Source organism: Pongo pygmaeus, chromosome 6 (assembly GCF_028885625.2).
Source record: "Pongo pygmaeus isolate AG05252 chromosome 6, NHGRI_mPonPyg2-v2.0_pri, whole genome shotgun sequence".
Lineage (NCBI taxonomy): Eukaryota > Metazoa > Chordata > Mammalia > Primates > Hominidae > Pongo > Pongo pygmaeus.
The window spans coordinates 127,467,605-127,488,692 of record NC_072379.2 but is presented as its reverse complement, the minus strand read 5'-3'; the positions used below and the strand labels follow the sequence as shown (position 1 = coordinate 127,488,692).

Genomic DNA, 21,088 nt, shown 5'->3' with positions numbered 1-21,088 from the left:
TGCCCTCCATTGCTACCCCCACATACTGTCCATGTTCTCAGGGGGTACTGTGAGTCCTGGGATCTTCTTTGGGGTCGCCCACGTGCCTGTGGTAGTTATGGAGAGACCCAGGTGTTGAGGCAGGGCTGGGGTGTCCCCTTCCAGCCAGGCTGTGGAGGCCCCAACTCTGGGGCAGAGGCAGTGGCAGGGCAGCCAGGGTTGCACCAGAGCCTGAGCAGGGTGAGGTGGGGTCAGGCAGGGCTGGGAGTCAGGGCAGGGGCAGCAGCAGTGGACCCGCTATGCACACATCTTCTTCTCCAAGGTTTGTGTGCAGAACATCCTGCCCATGCTGCCCCAGCAGCTTCAGTTGGCACCTGCCCCAGTCCAGCCTCTGGGACCCATGTAGCGGCTCCCAGCGGCCCTGCACCCACCAGCAGCATCTGTTTCACCTGCAGTTGAAGATCCGTGAGGTGCCCAGAAGATCATGCAGTCATCAGTCCCATGGAGCAGCCCACGAGGCTGAGCCTTCTCCCACTGGACCGCCCCCCAACTGGCACCACTGCTGCCCTTGCCCCTACTCTCAGCCTCACGTGACTCGGGCAGAGGCAGTGGTGGGGCAGCCAGGGCAGCGTCAGAGTCTGAGCCGGGTGAGGTGGGGTCAGGACCCCCGCAGGGCTGGGAGTCAGGGCAGGGGCAGAACAAACCATGGAGGGGAAGATGTGTGCATAGTGGGCCTGGAGAGCAGCTGTGGCCTAGTGGACAGGAAGAAGCAGTGGGCCTGGAAGAGCTGCATGATCAGGGCCGGCACTGGTCCAGGGCGCATGCAGTGAAGAGGACAGCGCCTTCTCGGTCTCCGGTTCCCTGAGCCCGTCCTCGGCTTCTCCACCTGTACAGGCAAAGGGGAAGCTGTCCCCATCACACATGGCACACTTGGGGGTGTTGGGCTTTGGGCTGCAGCTAGAGCATCTTCTCATCTTGCATTTGGGCATGGTGGGGTCCTCCAGTGCAGGATCCCTGTCCGTGGGGTTCCCTCTGCCCCAACCCCCAATGCCCAGTCAGTTTCTCCTCTTCAGGCTCTGCCCCCCGGGTGGCTCAGCCCAGCTCCTGACTAGGAAAGCCTTAGTGTTGGGAGGGACCGCGATGACTGAGGGGCCTGGTAGCTCCAGGTCACCCACACTTTCAGGTCTCTTGTACCAGAAGGTGGCAGGATCCATTGGGAGGAAACAGGTCACCTTGGAAGGCGTGCCTGGGTCCCCATCCCCAGGGGTAGGGGCCGTAGGGGGCCTGCTCTGCTGCCCTGACCAGACTCCTGGGCTTTGAAGGCTCCTGGGCCCAGTAAGAAGGAGGTGGGTGCCAAGGTTGAGGAGGAAGCATCTGAGTATGTGTAGGAGGAGGACGGGGTGGGACCATAGACTTTGCCAAAAACTGCAGATGGATCGGGGGACCCTGGGGGCTCAGAATCCAGCAAGGGGTGGCAGGAGTAAAGGAGGAAGGAATGACAGGTGCAAATACCTTCCCACCAAAGCCGTTGTTGCCCTCTGGCTCCTCCCCAGAGCTGTCCCCACTCTCAGTCGGTCACCCACTCCTTGAACTTGAGATCAGTGTCAGTGGTGCTAAAGCCGTCATCAGCAATGACATCATCACCCCCTCCTCCTCATGGATGACCATGTGCTTCTCGTCACTCGCTGTGTCCTCACTGGTCATGTGCTGGGAATGAGCAGCTCAGATGGGCAGCAGCAGAGCTGCCCACTGGTCACCTCCCTCACCAGGGGCTGCAAAGTGGCCTGGAGCTCCATATTGAGTAGAAGGCTTTGGGGCAGAGTAAGATGCAGTGCCAGACACCACCTGTGTCAGTTCCTGTAGTGCCTGACGGTCCATTTCCCTGCCGTCCAGGCTGTGTACCCCCCTGTGGGAGAAGGCTTGGGCCAGGCTGATCCAGGTTCCCTGACTGTGTGCAGCCGTTCTGCCCCACAGAAGCTGGTCCTTGGTATCCGAACTCTGGAGTGTCTGGGCTGCAACTGACAGGAGTTCAGAGGACACCCCAGGGGCAGTGGCAGTGCCCGTCTCTGATATGCTCCGCTCCCACGAGCCCTTGTACGCTCCTGCTAGCCCCTGGCTTGTGGGCTTGGCATCTGAGCTGGACTTCTTTCAGTCCTTGTTGCAACTGGGCCACCTTCACCTGGAAGGCCAGGTCGTGGTACTTCTGCGTCTCATTGGGCCCTAGGGTGTACCACCGCTCGCTCAGGATCTGGCTGATGGTCCGGTTATCCTGGTTGGGGTGACCCTGGTGCACCCTGCCAGGGCCTGGTGCCGCTTGCTGAAGATCATGACCGCCACTCATGGGCCACCGGATGTGGTCCTTGTCCCATTTGTTGGGGCTGCGTCCATCCTTCTCAGAAGATGAGTCCTGTTCCTTGCACAGGGCGCTGAGGGACTGGGCCTGACATCATCTGAGTGGTTGAGGCAACTGGGTGTCAGGAGACATGATGGAGAGGAAAGCATCATCGTGGTCATTCTCTGTCTCACTATCCAGCAGGGACTCCCCTGAGGGGCCCAGGGCTCCTCCTCCATGGTGGGAGGTGGCCTTTTACCAGGTTCCACCACCCCCAAAGTGTGTGGGGTTCTGGGCCCTGGGCTTTCAGGGCAGGTGGCTCCAGGGGGCCGCCCAGGGTCAGCACTCCCTGTCCCACCTGGTGGACACTCGGGAGCAACAGCTGCTGACTTGGCAGGTTCTTTGCTCTGGTTGGAGGCCACTGAGTGACTGGCAGGTTGCTGGGCCTCACGCAGCTGCAGGGAGGGGTCAGGAAGGGGACAGAGTACCAGGAGAACACAGCCACAGAGCAAGGTCCCACGTTCCTCCACACAAACATGCTGACGCCACCGGAGGCCTCGCTGGATGCAGACATCAGGGGCCTGTGGGCCAAGTACATGGTCTGGGCAGGGGGTTCCTGGGAGGGGCTCACACCTCAGCCCCCTCCTCAGCCAAGGCAGCTTGGACCCACGGAAGGGGGGATGGGAGGGGAGCAGGAGGCCAGGCCTCAAGTTTTTTTTTTTTTGTTTTTGTTTTTGAGATACAGTTTGGCAGGCTGGAGTGCAGTGGTGCGATCTCAGCTCACTGAAACCTCCACTTCCTGGGTTCAAGCAATTCTCCGGCCTCAGCCTCCCAAGCATATGCACCTTTACAGCTGAATATTATATATTTTCTTATGCTTTCATGTGATTAATTAGCATTCCTTTTTTTCTTTTTGAGACAGAGTGTTGTTCTGTCGCCCAGGCTGGAGGGCAGTGGTGTGATCTCGACTCACTGCAACCTCCGCCTCATAGTTTAATTGATTCTCCTGCCTCAGCCCCCTGAGTAGTTGGGATTACAGGCACCCGCCACCACACCTGGCTAATTTTTTGTATTTTTAGAAGGCGTGGGTTTTTGCCATGTTGGCCTGGCTGGTCTTGACCTCCTGACCTCAAGTGATCCACCCTCCTCGGCCTCCCAAAATGCTGGGATTACAGGCATGAACCACCACACCCAGCTGCTTTCTTTCATTTTTACTTGAAAAACTCCGTTAAGCATTTCTTTTAAAGTAGACCTAGTGGTGGCTCATGCCTATAATCCCAGCACTCTGGGAGGCCAAGGTTTCAGGATTGCTTGAGCCCAGGAGTTCAAGACCAGCCTGGGTAACATAATGAGACACCATCTCTACAAAAAATGCAAAAATTAGCTGAGCATGGTGGCACGCACCTGTAGTCCCAGCTACCTGGGATGCTGAGGTGGGAGGATCACTTGAGCCCGGGAAGTCACAGCTGCAGTGAGCCATGATTGTACCACTGCACTCCAGCCTGAGCAACAGTGTGAGACCCTGTTTTTTATTTTTTATTTTTATTTATTTATTTTTTAAAGACATAGATAGGTAGCTAGAGTAATACAGAGATGAAAGGGAGAGTATTCACACATACTTCTTAAAATAGAAATTACTAAATTTTATTTTACTTAAAAAGTTAACAGAAAATGACATATTTGTGAAATTAAAGAATTTTTTTTACTACTAGAGATATTAATTCCCAAAAGAGTCATTTAACATTAAGAAAAATGATTATGGTTATAAAAGCTACTAAATGGGCATATTTCACAGCACACACACAGACATACACACACAGCCACACACACACAACTCTAAGAGTGATTCTGTGTTTTCTAGGGGAGAAAATATATTTTATTTTCTTTCCCTCATAGGTTCTTAGGTGAAATAGCCTCCTAAAAATAAAAGTCAGCAGAAGTTTGGCTGGGCACTGTGGCTCATGCCTGTAATCCTAGCAATTTGGGAGGCTGAGATGGGTGAATCACCTGAGGTCAGGAGTTTGAGACCAGACTGGAAAACATGGTGAAACCCCATCTTTACTACAAATACAGAAAGTAGCCAGGTGTGGTGGCAGGCGCCTGTAATCCCAGCTACTCAAGAGGCTGAGGCAGGAGAATCGCTTGGACCTGGGAGGCAGAGGTTGCAGTGAGCCAAGATCGTGCCTCTGCACTCCAGGCTGGGCAACAGAGCAAGACTCCATGTCAAAAAAAAAAAAAACAGTTTATTGAGTCATTGCTGTACCCATCATACAGGAAAGGCTTCTCAGTTCAAGTGGATTTCTTTCTCAAGGCAGTGGCTTAAGGGCCTTGCTTAAATAGTATTTTAACAAAGACTCATAAATCCTATAGTGACAAGAGAGCATCTTCAGGTTTCCAAAAGGTGGGAAAATGTCGGAAGGTAAATCTATGGGAAGAGAAAAGTCTCTGGCGCTTTTGCCTATGAGCTTATAAGCAAACCCTGCAAATCCTGTCTTTAGGTGGGAAAGGCAGAGAGGAGGCAGGAAGACCTTTTGTCTTTGTAAATTGCCGTCCTGCCATCAGGCAAGCGGAGGGAAGGGTAGAGTGTCCCCTGCCCTTTAATATTCTTCAGCTCTACAATCCCTAGTATATTGCAGAAGAATATTTTGGTTTCTTTCCGTTTTAACCACATATTTCCACTTTTACAGCATCCATTGATATCCTGGTACATGGTAAAACTTTCTCTTTGATAGACTGCTGCAGATAACCAATTCCAAGAATGTCTGTGAGGACTTCATCCTGTTGCACTCTCTCCCACTACTCCCTTTTGCTGACCTCTTTATTATTATTGCTTAGAATTCTTTTTCTTTTTTGGCTTATGGCTCTGATGTGGCTGGAAGTGCACTCTCTTAGAAGAGGAGGATAGCTTGAGAGTTAAGTCTCATAAGGCCAGTATCATACATATTGTATTAGTCTATTCTCATGCTGCTATGAAGAAATACCCGAGACTGGGCAATTTATAAAGGAAAGAAGTTTAATTGCCTCACAGTTCCACAGGGCTAGGGAGGCCTCAGGAAACTTACAATCATGGGAGAAGGGGAAGCAAACACGTCCTTCTTCACATGGCGGCAGCAAGGAGAAGTGCTGAGCAATGAGGGGAAAGCCCCTTATAAAACCATCAGATCGGGTGAGAACTCACTCACTAGCACCAGAACAGCATGGAGATAACACCCTCATGATTCAATTACCTCCCACCAGGTCCCTCCCACCACATGTCAGGATTATGGGAACTACAATTCAAGATGAGATTTGGGTGGGGACACAGCCAAAGCATATCACCAAACCATATCATATTCAGCAGGTTTGAGGGAAATGCTATACATATTTATAAGGGAATTGGGTAAACACATATGTCACATACATCCCACATTTACTTTGAGACTGAGTTTTAGCATTAAAACGAGATGGAATTTGGCTCTTTAAAACAAAAAGTGAACTACAGGATACACAGACAGTTTGTGCAAATCCTCTATAAGCTGCTGAAACTGGCCAAAGGCCTGCAGTAGCTTATCAGAAAAGAATGTTTGTGAGGCCCGTCCTCTGTCCAATCAGAGTTGTAGTGGTCTGGGTTGTAAATCAGAATTGATAGCTCCTATTGTTAGGGAGTTTAGCCAAAGAAATTTAGACATTTGCCATGCCAGCCAGGCCCTGAACCCTCTGCCCGTAGGTAACTTCATTTTCTGAAGCTTTGAGTGCAACTTAGTTGATAAAGTGGTGTCTATTTTGGTCTCTCAGATCACAAACTTTCTTTTCTTTTTTTTCTTTTTTTCTTTTTTTTGAGATTACTCAGGGATTACAGGCCTAAGCCACCACACCTGGCTCCAGATCATACTTTCTTCCATGCCATTAATTTGCTTTCAGCCCTGTTTAGTCTGTTTCTTGTTGCATCTAGTTAATTTATTACATTTGTAATGTGGAGAAATATGAGTCAGTACAAAGAAGTAAGAAAGGAAGAAAAAGTAAAAATAAAAACCAAAAAAGCAGAACAAAGAGAAAGTCCAAAATGGTGACTATCTTCTGTCTGTGTATAAAAGACTGTGAAGTAGGGCACACCTCCATAAGAGAAGTCACAGGGAGCCACATCTACCCACCCATATTTATGTCCTTTGACTTGCTTTTTTCTTCTTCTTTTGTGTTTATTCCTCCTCCGCAAGTAAGTCACTGCACCCAGGAGAGAGACCGTTGGATAGGAGGGGGGAACAGGTGTTGTTCCTCTGGTGATCTTGGACATCAGATTATTTTTTTGCAACCTACAAAACTATAAAGTGAAGTTTTGGCAGTTCCTCAGAAAGTTACCAGTGGAGTTTCTTTTCTTTCTTTCTTTTTTTTTTTTTTTAAACAAGGAGTTTATTTAAACAACAAGACGCTTGACTTGAAGGGAAAACTATCTAGGATTCTTTTTTTTTGTTTTAGAGTAATTTATCCCTACTTAAAGACAGATTGCCCTACATGTAACAGCTACGTACAAAAAAGTTATAAAAGTGTCCTTGGTTTTACAATGATAAATGAAAAACATTAAAATTCTGCAATTGAATGAGGTATGCAAGGATTTTTGTGTTGTTGTTTTTTTGTTAAAATAGTGAGAGCAAAATAACTTACTGGAATATAAAGATAAGAGCTGAATGAGCATGCCACTAATGGAGAAAGGGGGTATTTTCGCAGAATCAGTATTTTTCCCCATCCCATCTCCACTTGATGTCAATCAAAACATACCATTGGCTGTTTAGTTAAAAAAAATGCAATATGCTTGTGCACATATACCAGCTACTTTATGTACAATAAAGGAATGGGGAAGGGGGAAATGAAAGAATAGAGAAAACTATACGATAGTAGTCAGGATGTGGTGGAACCAAATTGCAGTTTTCTAATTGAGAATGTCATGTTGGTCTTTAAAGAACAGAGTTCTGGAGTAAAGAAGCAGGTTCCTTTTTCAGTAGACACCTCTCGTCTGCTGTTGGAACACATCAATTGTATCTTCATCCTCCATTTCCAACTGTGCAGGTGTGTCTGTTTCATTGATTGGTTGCCCGTCGAAACAGAATCTGATCCGCCTCATTGACAATCCCCGTTGTTCACAATAGGCTTTCATTAGTTTACTAAGTGGTGTATGCCTCTTAAACTGCACCACAGAACCATCCTGCCCCGCCACCTTCAAATTAATATGATCGTTGTTCTCCGACTTGACTCCTTCCTTGGGCTTTTCGTCGGCCATGGCGAGCGCCGAAGTGTATGTTTTTCCTACCTCTGCTCATTGTCATAGAGCATTTTAGTTGTTTACACCATTATTTGTACTTTCTAATATTATACGGAATAGATTGTGACTTACGAGCCATAGGAATTTGTTAGAAATGGCCAAGGGAAGCACTACAGAATTTCAGTTCATTCCATTCACATAATTTAATTTCAGCTTATGTATGTCTCCTAAATAATATTAAAACGGGCCTAAAAATCAGCAAATAAGTTACTTCAGTTTAGAACAGTAATTTCAAACTCGTTTATGTCTGATAAAATAGCATAATGTAACAGCAGTCTAATCTCATAAATTGTAGTGTGTCATTTCTATTTTAGTGGTGGGTTGGTGTCACTCAGAAATGAAAAAAAAAAAAAGCCACTTGGGCTTTTTGATAAATAATGTATACTGTGAAATTTCATCAAACGTTCCACCAGAAGAGTTCACGCCCACTATCTCAGGTGATACATGTGTTGAAAATGTAGTTTAAAAGGGATTTCTGGGGCCCAGCGCAGAGGCTCATGCCTGTAATCCCAGCACTTTGGGAGGATGAAGTGGGCGGATCACAAGGTCAGGAGTTCAAGACCAGCCTGACCAACATGGTGAAACCCCATCTCTACTAAAAATACAAAAAAAAATTAGCTGGGTGTGGTGGTGCACACCTGTAATCCCAGCTACTCAGGAGGCTGAGGCAGGGGAATTGGTTCAACCTGGGAGGCAGAGGTTGCAGTAAGCAAAGATTGTACCACTGCACTCCAGCCTGGTGACAGAGTGAGACTCTGTCTCAAAAAAAAAAAAAGGGACTTCTGTGCATCTTCTGGGTAGAAGAGGTGGCAATGTTGTGGAAGTATTAAAATTGCGGTGATGCAATTTCAGTGCTGTAGGTCACAGTGAGATGAGAGCTGAAATTTGTTCCAGAAAATATAAGTTGGGGTGATGGAGTTATCCTTCTAAGGATAACTTAGTTATGCTTATTGCTTAGTTATGCTTATATGCATAGTTGTGCTAATTCTGTAGCCACTAGTCACATTTCAAGTGTACAATAGCTGCATGTGGCCAGTAGCTCCCTTATTGGACACACAGGCTATGAGACAATAGCAGCGTTGCAGAAAATTCTCTCACAGCTCCCTACGACTCTCATCGAGGGTCTTGCATATTAGTGAACACTGCACACATCCATTTGGGTTCTATAAGTTGAAGAAATAAGTAAATAGGAGAACAGAAGAGAATAGATTCCTTTTGAGCGTAGTGATGGCGCATGTTGGAGAGTGAGTTGTTCACTGCACTTGCCATGTCACCCAGTTGTGTTCCTGAAGATCATCTGTGATTCAGCCTGTGTACTTCCTGACTGCCCCGCCGATGAGGAATCGATGAAAATGGCAGCCGTGTGCCCTTCTGTCTCCAGAGGGTCAGCCAGAGGCTGCTGGGCTCCTCTGTCACCTACACAGTCCAGGAATTGAGAGAGTTATGTAATTGTTAAACCCTAAAATTGGAAAAGAGTTAATTCAGTCAAATTCAATGAACAAAATTCAGCCACTGCTTAGGTTTCTTCCCAGAATAGCACCTCACTTTCTCCTGCCTTAGCTATCTGAAGTGGAATGAACTAAGTTGAAATCTGCTTCCCTGTAAGTCTAGTGCATTGGTCTGTTTCTGCTTTGAGACCTTACAGAATCAATATGTGGAAGAATATGCAAAGTGTTGTTCAGTCTTAAAATTCGTTATCTAAATTTTATTTTATTTTTCTTCTCTAGATCTGGATCTATAATGAACATGAATTGGTTTTAAATAGTCTCCTTTGTCTAGATATGTCAGAGACTCACTCATCAGACCTGCCACAGCTCATGAAATGCCACGGGTCAGGAGGATCCCAGCAGTGGACCTTTGGGGTGAGGAGTGCTCGGTGATGTTGGGAGAATGCGCAGAGGCCCACAAGGTTGAGTGAGGGGATGTGGCAGATGAACTCATTTTCTACCTTGGAGGTGGTCTTCTCAGTCTGCAGTACAGTGGTCCCCCCAGAAACCACAGGTAGTACAAACCCTGTATATACTGTATTTTTTTCTAGAGATAGACCTGTGATAAAATTTATCAATTAGGCACAGTAAGAGGTTCACAACAATAACTCAAATGAAACGGAACAGTTAGAACAGCATACCGTGTTTGCGCAGTGGCTCCCGCCTGTAATCCCAGCACTGAGAAGGCTGAGGTGGGCGGATCGCCGTAGCCCAACAGCCTGTTTGTTTTCTCTATAAAAACAAATCAATATACTATAATACAAATTGTGATTGCGGTCAGAAAATATCTTATTGTACTGTGCTGCAGATAACAAACAGCAGAAAACTAACCTTTGGATAAGAGGGGACTATTGTATCCCTTAATCTGAATTCTTAAATGCTCCATATCTCCTCTGGATTTCCATGTTTTGCCAGTAATTGGCAGTATTTTTTTCTTGCTACCTTTTTTTCAGAAAAACAATTGGCTATACCAGGTGTCGGTTGGACAGTGCCTGAGAGCAGTGGATGCCCTGGGGCAGAAGGGCTCTGTCGCCATGGCAATCTGCGATGGCTCCTCTTCACAGCAGTGGCATTTGGAAGGTTAAGGTGGATGCTGTGGCGGGAACGTTGCTTCATCAGGCGTTGCCTCCCGTGTGGAGTTTTGGGCTTAGGAAAGCCTGGGTTGGGTGGAGCAGAGCCATCTTGGAGAGGATGACAGTTCCCTGTCCTCCTGGAGATGCCTGGGTGTGTTAGCAGAGGTGACACGTGTCTGACAGAGATGGGAGCTCTGAGTGTCCACAGGTGAAGAAATATGTTTCACCCAGACATTAAGGTCATTTTTGAGCTGCTGTTAAGGAATTTCTTGCTTATAGAGGCAAACCAGAGTATCATTTTAACCCTAGAATTGGGCTTGTACAGAAAGATAAAACCCAGGAAAATGGATGTTTCTATTCAGATTTATTTATGCCTCCTTTTAATCCCCTTTAATGATGCAGTGGTTTTTATCTGATCAGGAACTTGTCATGATTTCCTTTCTTAGACTTCATAGGAGATAGTGCTTTAAAAAAAAAAAAAAACTTCTATTATTTGTTTAGTATGTTGTAAGTAGATCATTTTAAAAAACTGAATCTATATTATGTTTAACTTCAGAAGGCATCATTTATAAGACAGTATGGCAGTTAACTATTATAAAATTATTTTGATGAATTATGATACAATCTACATGATAAAGAATCCTTCTGATTATTTAGGATATTTTGTCTTGTATTGAGGCCTCTGGTCTGAGGTGTGTTGCATGCTCTTGGATTCAGGTGATGACCCAGTAGTTTCGGTAGAGTCCTCTGCCTCTCAAGACGTGTCCCAGTTTCTTAGCTTGAGCTGTGTGACCTTAGATACTGGACATCGAAGTTGCCTGTGCAGCACCCAGGGAGAGCTGCTCAACCGGCAGTTGGATATAGAGGTCAGACTCTTGGAAGACGTAGCTCAATTAGAGAGAATACATTTGGGAATCACCTGCATATACTAAAAATTCTGAAATATAAAGTGAATTTTCCTCCCAAACCACATCTTAAGAGAAGAGATGGCCTCATATTGCAGGGGATGCACTCAGATATTTTATCTGAACCACAAAACAATTTAAGCACCACATCCTAAATATTTTATCTGTCATTTGACTTCAAAGGCCAGGATGGTACATATGGAAAACAAGAGCAGCAAGATGGTAGATTGAAATCCAACAGTGTCAATAATCACATTAAGTGTAATGAATGTAAATGCCACAGTTAAAAGGCAGATTAGATAAAAATGCAAGATCCAACTATATGCTGCCTATAAGAAACTCACTTTATGAATACATTAAAAATAGAAGGATGAGAAGATATATGAAAGACAGCTGAAAAGATAGACAAAGTAGATTTCAGCACAGAGGATATTACTATAGATGATATAGAGGGTCATTTCATGAATAAAAGGTTCAACTTATCAAGAAGAAATAATCCCAGTTTATCAGTTTTTGTGGCCTTTATTTTGAAGTTCTGTTAAAACTGCAAGAAGTACACCCATCCACAATTGTAGTAAGAGATTTCAACACACCTGTCAATAATTGATAGAACAAGTAGACAGAAAAACAACCATCTTGGCCTAATTGACACTACCCAGCAACACAATACTTGGAACATTTACCAAGATAGACCATATTCTGGGATATTGAGCAAGGTGTGATATACATATAGAAATTCAAGTCATGCAAAGTAGAATAGAAATCAATAACAGACACTTGGAAAAATCTCCAAATATTATAAAAAACTAGCACACTTCCCAATACCTTATGGGTCAGAGAAAAAAATCAAAAGGCTATTTTGAACTGACCAAAAATGAAAATACAACAGTGTGTGGCATGCAGCTAAAGCAGTACTTGGAAGTTTTATAGCATTAAGCACCTATATTAGAAAAGGATACAAGTCTCAATGACTTTAGCTTCCATCTTAACAGAAAAAGAGCAAGTTAGACAAAGAGGCAGAAATGAAATATTAAATACCAGAACAGAAATGAATGAAACAAAACAGAGAAAATAAAGCTAAAAGCTGATTTGAGAGATCAATAAAATTGATAAACCTCTAGCCAAAAAAAAAAAAAAAACAAAAACACCCTGAAATTACCAACATCAGGAATGAGTTGCAAGCTCACTAGAGTCTACAGATACTAAAAAGCATGCTGAACAGCAGCAGCTCTGATTCACTGCTGGTGGGAGTGCAAAGTGGTACAGCCACTCTGGCAAGTTTCTTCCTAAACATACTCTTAACCTATGATCTAGCAGTTGTGCTCCTTGGTGTTTACCCAAAGGAGCTGAAAACCACACGAAGCCTGCACATGGATTTTACAGCAGCTTTATTCATGACTGTCGAAACCTGGAAGCAAGATATCCTTCAGTACGGGAATGTTTTATAGCAGCTTTATTCATGATTGCTGAAACCTGGAAGCAAGCAAGATGTCCTTTAGTACAGGAATGTTTTATAGCGGCTTTATTCAGGACTGCCGAAACCCGGAAGCAAGATGTCCTTTAGTGCATGAATGGATGAACTATAGGATGAACTATAGTACATTCAGACGATGGAACATTCAGTGCTGAGAAGAATTAAGCCATAAGCCTTGAAAAGTCATGGAGGGATGTTAAGAATATATTACTCAGTGAAAGAAGCCAATCTGAAAAAACTACATATTGTAGCTGGAGTGCAGTGGTGCAATCATAGCTTGCTGCACCTTCAACCTCCTGGGCTCAAGTGATCCTCCTGAGTCAGCACCCTGCCCCACTCCCAGTAGCTGGAACTACAGGTACATACCACTGTGCCCAGCTAATTAATTTTTTTTGTTTGTAGAGACAGGGTCTTGCTTGGTTGCACAGGCTGGTCTCAAACTCCTAGCCTCAAGTGTTCCTCCCACCTCAGCCTCCCAAAGCACTGGGATTACAGGTGTGAACCGCTACAGCAGCCTAGATAGAATGCATTATTTTTAAGAGGGATTATATGGGTTGGCTGTGTCCCCACCCAAATCTCATCTTGAATTGTAGTTCCCATAATCCCCATGTGTCCTCAGAGGGACCTGGTGGGAGGTAATTGAATCATGGGGCAGTTACCCCCATGCTGCTGTTCTCAAGATAGTGAGTGAGTTCTCATGAGAACTGATGGTTTTCTTAGGAGCTTCTCCCGCACTTCTTCTTGCTGCCACGACGTGAAGAAGGATGTGTTTGCTTCCCCTTCCACCATGATTGTAAGTTTCCTGAGGCCTCCGCAGCCATGAGGAACTGTGAGTCAATTAAACCTCTTTATAAATTACACAGTCTCCAGCTGTTCTTTATAGTGGTGTGAGAACAGATTAATGCAAGAGGTTTGAAAATGGGTAATCAGTGCTAAATCTTGCAGGTGGCCAGGAGAAGGGATGTTAGCCACAAAGGTTTGTTTTTCCGAGACCCTTCAATCAATCACCCTCATGCTTAATTTTCCTACATGGAGCTTTAGGGGAAGCCATGAGGAACATGGTGTCTGACACATAGTAAGTGTTCAGTAAATATTTGCTGACCAGATGTAGTGGAAGTGCCTTATCTTCCAGTCTGTTTGGTCTCAGCTGCAGAAGCGAGATGATGAAGGGAATGTCATTGTTTGGAAAGCATCACAGTAAGACACACACGTTGTGCCACCACTGTGGCTCTAAGGCCCACCACCTCCAGAAGACGACCTGTGGCAAATGTGGCTACCCTGCCAAACACAAGAGGAAGTATAACTGGGTGCCAAGGCTAAATGGCGAAATACCACTGGGACTTGTTGAATGAGACACCTAAAAATTGCTTGCCACAGATTGAGGCACAGATTCCGAAAAGGAACACACCTAAACCCAAGAGGGTAGCTGTTGCAGCATCCAGTTCATCTTAAGAATTTCAATGACTAGTCATGTGATAAGTGTTCTAGTTTTTAAAAATAAATAAATAAATATTTGCTGACCGAAAGTTGAATGCATAACTGAGTCATTGTGTCACAAAACAACTCCCTAATTTTCTGCAGTAAGCTTCCCTCTCTGTTGATATGACAATCCCCAACCCAGAGTTGGAGAATAAGTTTGTAAAAACATTAATATTACGCCTGTAATTCCAGCACTTTGGGAGGCCGAGGTGGGCAGATTGCTTGAGCCTAGGAGTTTGAGACCAGCCTGGGCAACATGGCAAAGGCGAAACCCTGTCTCTACAAAAAAAATATAAAAATTAGTCAGGCGTGGTGGTGTGCGCCTATAGTGCCAGCTACTCAGGAGGCTGAGGTGGGAAAATCACCTGACTCCAGGAAGTCCAGGCTGCAGTGAGCCATGATTGCGCCACTGTCCTCCAGCCTGGGTGACAGGAGTGAGACCGTGACACACACACACACACACACACACACACACACACACACACACCCCAAAAGCCAAAACAAAACATTGATACAAATGAGAGTGTGTGAATACATTGGGGTGATGTGTGACAGCCATTTCAGATTAATTGAAGAAAGCTTCCTGTGCAAAGTGGAGTTGGAGTTGAATGGTGAAGGGTGGGCTGCCCCAACACTTACATATGAATTGGGAACAGTATTATCTATGGGGTACTTACTATGCCCCAGCACTATACTAAGTTCTCTCCACCTATCAGAGCATTTAATCCTCCCAACAACACTTAGAGGTGGGCACTATTATGATCCTATTTTGCAAATGAGGGATCGAGACACACAGAATTTAAGTAACTTCCTAATAAGTGATGGATCTGGAATTCAAACCCAGGCAGTGTAGCCGCGTGTTTGTGTGCCCAGCTATCATGCCATACGGTTCTGGTTGGGCCTCTGTTCCTATATACAGAGCTACATTTTGTTCCACGGAGCACCATGTCATGGGAAGCCTCTGAGCCTTGCTTGTACTGTTCTCAAAACTTGAAATGACCCTTTATTTGTCTGTTGAGCTCTTATTCATCTTTTCTGCCTCCACTGAGATTTTTGGTGCCTCCAGAATTTGACTGTAGTTTGGGCAAGGGCAACAAAGACAAAGAGGAAGGAAAGAATCTATAGTCTATGATTAGAAAAGATCAATAGACTCTGATTTTTATTATATAAAGGGAACAAAGAGACATCCAGGTTGGCTCCTGGCCTGTGGCTCCAGGGGACCAAGATGCAACCTCCTGTGTGTGGACAGAGATGGGGATTGATTCAGGCATGTTTAGGAGTTTTAGGAAATGCTATTTGCCTCCTAGTTCCTAGCTTGTCTCTAATTAGGACTGTTTAATCCAGAAAAGAAACAGAAATGGTGGCAGGAAGCACACTGTAGTCTATTCAATATAGTGTGGGCAGCAATACAAAACCTGCCTACCCAAACATACCTTCCACTTTGTGTGAAATCCCCACCCATCAGGATTGTTATCCTGAAAGGCACATTTTAAAGCCATGTACTGAGCTCCTGTTCTGTGCCAGGCACCATCTAAGAGTGTACCATGTTTTGTCTCATTTAATTTTCATAGTAATCCTGAAAAAAGTGCCATCATAATTGTTAGCCATTTCACAAATGAGGAAACTGGCCTCTGAGAAAAAGAACTCACCTAGAATAACAGAGCCCCCCAAAATGGCAGAATCAGGACAAGTCCAAGTTAGGATGCTAGAATCCGTGCTTTTAACTATTTCTCACACTTCCTCTCATTGTTACGCGTCCTGTGTGTGTATATACCCTTGCCCCCGCCTCTTGAGAGTGGAAGGGAGCCCTCATGGGGAAAAGTCCTTCCTCTTAGCAGTAAGTAATTGCTTTACTAGCAAAGCCCGGAGCCAGGGAAGTAATGCCAATGCTGGGATAACACTGTTTGTCCCAGGAGGAGGGGGAGATCTCAGCAGGCACCCTGACCTGCAGGGGTTGAGCAGCAGTTCAGGGCAGCCTCCAGGGTAGCCAGATCTCCCAGCTCGGGGAGGAAGTGAGCAGGCCAGTTCTACCACTGGCCAGAGCAGTGCTCTCCCCATGGGGCTGACTCAGCCGGAAACTGCCCTGGGCTGCCCACAACAGGAAGGAGGGATCTGTCTTCACCTTTACCCTGCAACTGAGACATCGAGGCAGGGAGAGGCTGGGTGCACATAGGAACCAGAATCCCTGCTTGTGGGGCGGGGGTGGGAGCTGGGGCGGGTGGGCTCCTTTGCCAGGGATTAGTGATTTGGGGCTACCAAGTATGCCCCGTCCCATAGCCAGGAACAGTCTCCCGGTCATCTCAGAAGCCACCCTCAGGTCCTAGCTGGAGGGTCTGTGGGTGCCTCTGGGGTCTCGTAGATTGTTTTCCAAGTGGAGGGCCCTCCAAAAGGGATGGTCCCAGAACTCAGGGAGGCAACCACTCCCTCTTCCTGAAGGTGGCCACGTCATGACCTGTGCCTTCTGTTGGTGCGGCCCAGGGCTCCCTGAGGAGAAATGCCAGGTACTCCTGACACTAGACAGAATTGTAAACTCCTTTAGGATGGTAGAGCCCAGTCCAGTTCCCCCAGGGCCCGAGAGGAGTCTTTGTGTGACAGTCTGACTGCCATATGCAGGTGCCTTCCTGCACCCTTTAGGGACCTATAGGTGCAACAGGGAAATAGGTGAAAGGTCCCTCTCCAGGTAGGTCTCCACCCTCACCCATGAGGTCAGCAACCTGGGCTAGGCGGGTAGGCTGAAGTGACTGAGTCTTTCCCAAAAGCTGGGAAAGGAATAGGTCTTGCTCTGGTCACAAGTAGGTCAAGGACTACTGACCTTGGTGAGCTGAAATGGTGAGCTGAAAGGCTTCTTGGAAGCAGTGTCTCTTTGGGACAGGGGGAGTTTCTATGCTGATGAATTTTGCTTATAACAACTTGTAAAGATGGTGGTGAGGTTGGTGTATTATATTAGGTCACTCAAGGTCCCAAGGTGGGGACAGGGGTGGGCATCAGTCCTGGCCCAGGGCGTCATACCTGGATGTCATGCCACCACGTGGACATTAGATGACAAGCATGTTGAGAGTGGATTTCTAGCCCCATCCACCCCAACCTCCTGTCTTGCACACTATGGACTCCAAAGGGCTCCAGAGCTCAGTAAATAGTTTTTAAGTGAAAATTTTTGGCTAAATTTTGGACTTAAAAAAAGTGGTCCTGGCCAGGTGCTGTGGCTCACGCCTGTAATCCCAGCATTTTCTGAGGCTGAGACAGGTGGATCACTTGAGGTCAGGAGTTCGAGACCAGCCTGGCCAACATGGCGAAACCCCCATTTCTCCTAAAAATACAAAAATTAGCCGGGTGTGGTGGTGGGCACCTATAATCCGAGCTACTTGGGAGGCTGAGGCAGGACAATCACGTGAATCCAAGAGGCAGAGGTTGCAGTGAGCCGAGGTCACTCCACTGCACTCCAGCCTGTGACAAAGCAAGACTCTGTCTCAAAAAAAAAAAAAGTGGTCCTAACCATGCCCCACACTTGTGTCAAGGTGCACCCAAGTCCCACACACCGTGCTTCTTCATCCCTGGACTTTTTTCCTGTGCTGTTCTGTTTTCTCTACTTGGAATGGTCACACCTCCTTCGTGGTCCTAACTCCTCCTCATCCTTTAAGTTTCGGTTTAGACGTCACTTCCTTCAGGAAGTCTTTGCCAGTGCTCTGAGTCTTAGTTCAGTGTCCCTCCTCTGTGCTCCCATAATTCCTTCCTGGATTAGCATACATCACATGGGACTTGTAATCACCTGTTTCCTAGCCTTGGTCCTTCATTAGATTAAAAGCCTTGAGGGCAGTGACTGGGTCTCGTTCATGCCCGTGAGCCTGTGCCTAACACATAGTAGATGCTCACTAGATATTTATGGGATTAATGTGTTAGGGACACTGCTTCTTCTATTTCCTCCTCAGTAGCTGACCTAGAGTTCAACCATCTGCTGAGTGAGACATAAGATTTACCTCTTGTAGAGAGAGGTCTATTTTATAAAAGCCTTCAAGCCCAAAGAAATAATATCTAAAGATGAAAGCCAGCTGGGCACAGTAGCTCACACCTGTAATCCTAACACTTTGGGAGGCTGAGGCAGGAGGATCACTTCAGCCCAAGAGTTCATGACCAGCCTGGGAAACATAGTGAGACCCACGTCTCTACAAAAAAAAAAAGAAAGAAAGAAAATTCTTTTCAAAAATTAGCAGGATGTGGTGGCACACCTCTGCAGTTTCAGCTACTTGGGAGGCTAAGGTGGGAGGATCACTTGAGCCTGTGAGGTCGAGGCTGCAGTGAGCCATGATTTTACCACTGCACTCCAGCCTGGATGACACAGTGAGACCATGTCTAAAAAAAAAAAAAAAAAAAAAAAAAAAAAAAAAAAAAAAGATGAAAACCTAAACACCTTGGTGGGTATAGGTGTTCCTCCTGCAAATAACACCTGGGGGTGGTGGTGATAATCTGTTCTGGAACTGCTGCTGTTAAGAACCAATGGTAGGGCTGGGTGTGGTGGCTCACGCCTGTAATCCCAGCACTTTAGTTTGGGAGGCCGAGGTGGGTGGATCACCTGAGGTCAGGAGTTCGAGAACAGCCTGGCCAATATGGTGACACCCCATCGCTACTAAAAATACAAAAATTAGCAGGGCATGGTGCCACATGCCCGTAATCCCAGCTACTCGGGAGGCTGAGGCAGGAGAATCCCTTGAACCCAGGAAGCGGAGGCTGCGGTGAGCTGAGATCACACCACTGCACTCCAGCCGGGGTGACAGAGTGAGACTCCATCTCGAGGAAAAAAAAAAAAAGAACCAATGGTAGGGGTGTGTGCATGTGTGGAGATGAAATGGAAGGCATTTTTAGGTCTAGAGTGTCTCTTTGGTCCAGTGGCATATGTACAGTGACATAATGGGCAACTGGGAAGGTAGGCAGATGTGGATTGACTGAGCCTGCACAATACTGTGAGGCTGGTAGAGGATCTCCCAATAGAGGATGTGGAGAAAGGAGAGCAAGTTCAAGAGCTTATTTTATTTGCTTCATTGTTCTATTCGTTTTTGTGCTTAATCAGCCAAGGTGTTGTGATCGTATGTATATATGTATGTATGCATGTAAGTATATCTGTATTAACAATATGTTTGAAACTGAGGATGGTGTATAGGCAGTCTGGTGGTTGCATGTGTGTGTGTGTGTTTCACACCCACTTGCACACTTGTGTCCCCTCATGTCTTCAGGTCTGTCATGGAAGTGAGGAGGGGAGAAAGGGAGAGAATAAACTCTTAACAGAGTACCTGTTCTAAACCAGACACTTGATGATTTTTAGCTTGTTTAATCTTCACAACAACCCTGTAGTGTAATTTTGTCATCCCAGCTTTACAGATGAAGAAACTGAGATTCGGGGATGTTATGTAATTTGCCAAAGGACATTGTGCTCACTTATGGACAGTAGTGTTTAATTTCTGTCTGCTGTGTCATTTCCAGGTTGACCCCTAACTCAATGCTGAGGGTTTGGCATCCAGGACAGGGCACAGAAGAAAATCACTGATTGAGCCCAGTTCAAAGAAATGGTTAAACATTCGGGCTCGGGTCAGACTGATCAAATCCTACTTTTGCCCCTTTGTCATGTGGCCTTGGCATTAGGAAGGTGCCCTTTGTGTGTCAGTGCCTTTAAAAAAAAATACCACAAATTTACCTTCAAGTAAATTGTTAGGTCCAAACAACTTAATAAGTATTTATGTCCTAACAACTTGGCTATTTAAAAAGATAATGCACATAAATAGAAAAAAAATTATTTCTTGCTTAAATTACCAGTTACTTACTAATGGGATAGCTATGCCTATTGGGCACTATACTACTTCCTCAACTTTGGAATCAGATTGACCACCACCACACTGATAGACTATTCCATGCCGATTTTCAGGCTGAAAAATCCAGTTTTGCTAAGATATTATGTCATTAGAAGGAATGCAACGCCATCTACTGTAGAAATGGTGAACTACCATAAGCTAGCACAATAGTTCCCTTGGTGCCCGGTCTCGGCTCACTACAACCTCTGCCTCCCAGGTTCAAGCAATTCTCCTGCTTCACCCTCCTGAGTAGCTGGGATTACAGGCACCTGCCAGCATACCTGGCTAATTTTTTTTTTTGTATTTTTAGTAGAGATGGGGTTTCACCATGTTGGCTGGCTGGTCTCGAACCCCTGACCTCAAGTGATCCACCCACCTTGGCCCCCCAAAGTGCTGGGATTACAGGCGTGAGCCCCCACACCTGGACTTCCCTTGATATTTTTCAAATATCATGTGGAATCTCTGTGAATCCATTGTGGAGACTTGGAATACCTTAGTGAACAGTTTGGGAATTGTGGTATTAGGGGCTATCTAAGGTCAGTTGGGCAATTTACGTATCCTATCAGCAGGTGGCTGGTATACCTACCTGATGGGATTTGTGAGGAGGTTTAAATGAGAAGGTGTTTATAAAGCCCCCACACATGGCACTTGGTGCTGTACATTAGAAACACCTGGAGGAGCCAACAAACCCACAGATGTCTGGAACTCCACCCACGGATTCAATGTAACTGGTGGAGGAGGGGCCCAGATAGGAGAGTTATTTGAGAACCCCAGGAGATTTTAGTGTGCAGCAAGGTTGAAAATCACTGACGTACCACATAGTAAATAGGATATTGTGGAAATAAAGGTAATATTTTTATTATGGTCAGGAAGAAAGAATGCAAACCCCATATCCAAAGGCCTGGGTTCTAGAACTTCTTTCCCATTTACTGGCTGTGTGCTCTCGGGCAAGCCACTTGCCCGAGAATAAAGGTTAAGAGAATAAAGGTCTCTTAACCTTTATTCTTTCATGTACAAGGAGGATAATCATTTGTGTCTTGTCTTAAGTCACAGGATTATGATGACATGTGAAATAATGAGTGTAAAACTGTTCTTTTTTTTTCTTTCTTTTTTATTCCCCCAGATGGATTCTTGCTCTGTCCGCCCAGGCTGGAGTGCAGTGGCCTGATCTCGGCTCACTGCAACATCCACCTCCCAAGTTCAAGCAATTCTTCAGCCTCAGCCTCCTG

General features: G+C 45.8%; 1 protein-coding gene and 2 pseudogenes across 1 annotated transcript; 1 reads left to right on the top strand and 2 right to left on the bottom strand.

Annotated features, from left to right (window-relative positions):
• Positions 1-1,034: 1,034 nt before the first annotated feature.
• Positions 1,035-2,909, bottom strand: LOC129041589 (protein capicua homolog; annotated as a pseudogene).
• A 4,321-nt stretch (positions 2,910-7,230) lies between these two features.
• Positions 7,231-7,633, bottom strand: LOC129040506 (small ubiquitin-related modifier 2-like). The gene has a single exon (XM_054495133.2). The coding sequence runs from the start codon at positions 7,560-7,562 to the stop codon at positions 7,281-7,283; it is 282 nt and encodes a 93-aa protein (XP_054351108.1). The 5' UTR covers positions 7,563-7,633; the 3' UTR covers positions 7,231-7,280.
• A 6,070-nt stretch (positions 7,634-13,703) lies between these two features.
• Positions 13,704-13,995, top strand: LOC129040503 (large ribosomal subunit protein eL37-like; annotated as a pseudogene).
• The last annotated feature ends 7,093 nt before the right edge of the window (positions 13,996-21,088 follow it).

Excerpts from the sequence above, each read along its gene's own strand:
- LOC129040506 (XM_054495133.2), bottom strand. The coding sequence starts at position 7,562 with ATGGCCGACGAAAAGCCCAAGGAAGGAGTCAAGTCGGAGAACAACGAT.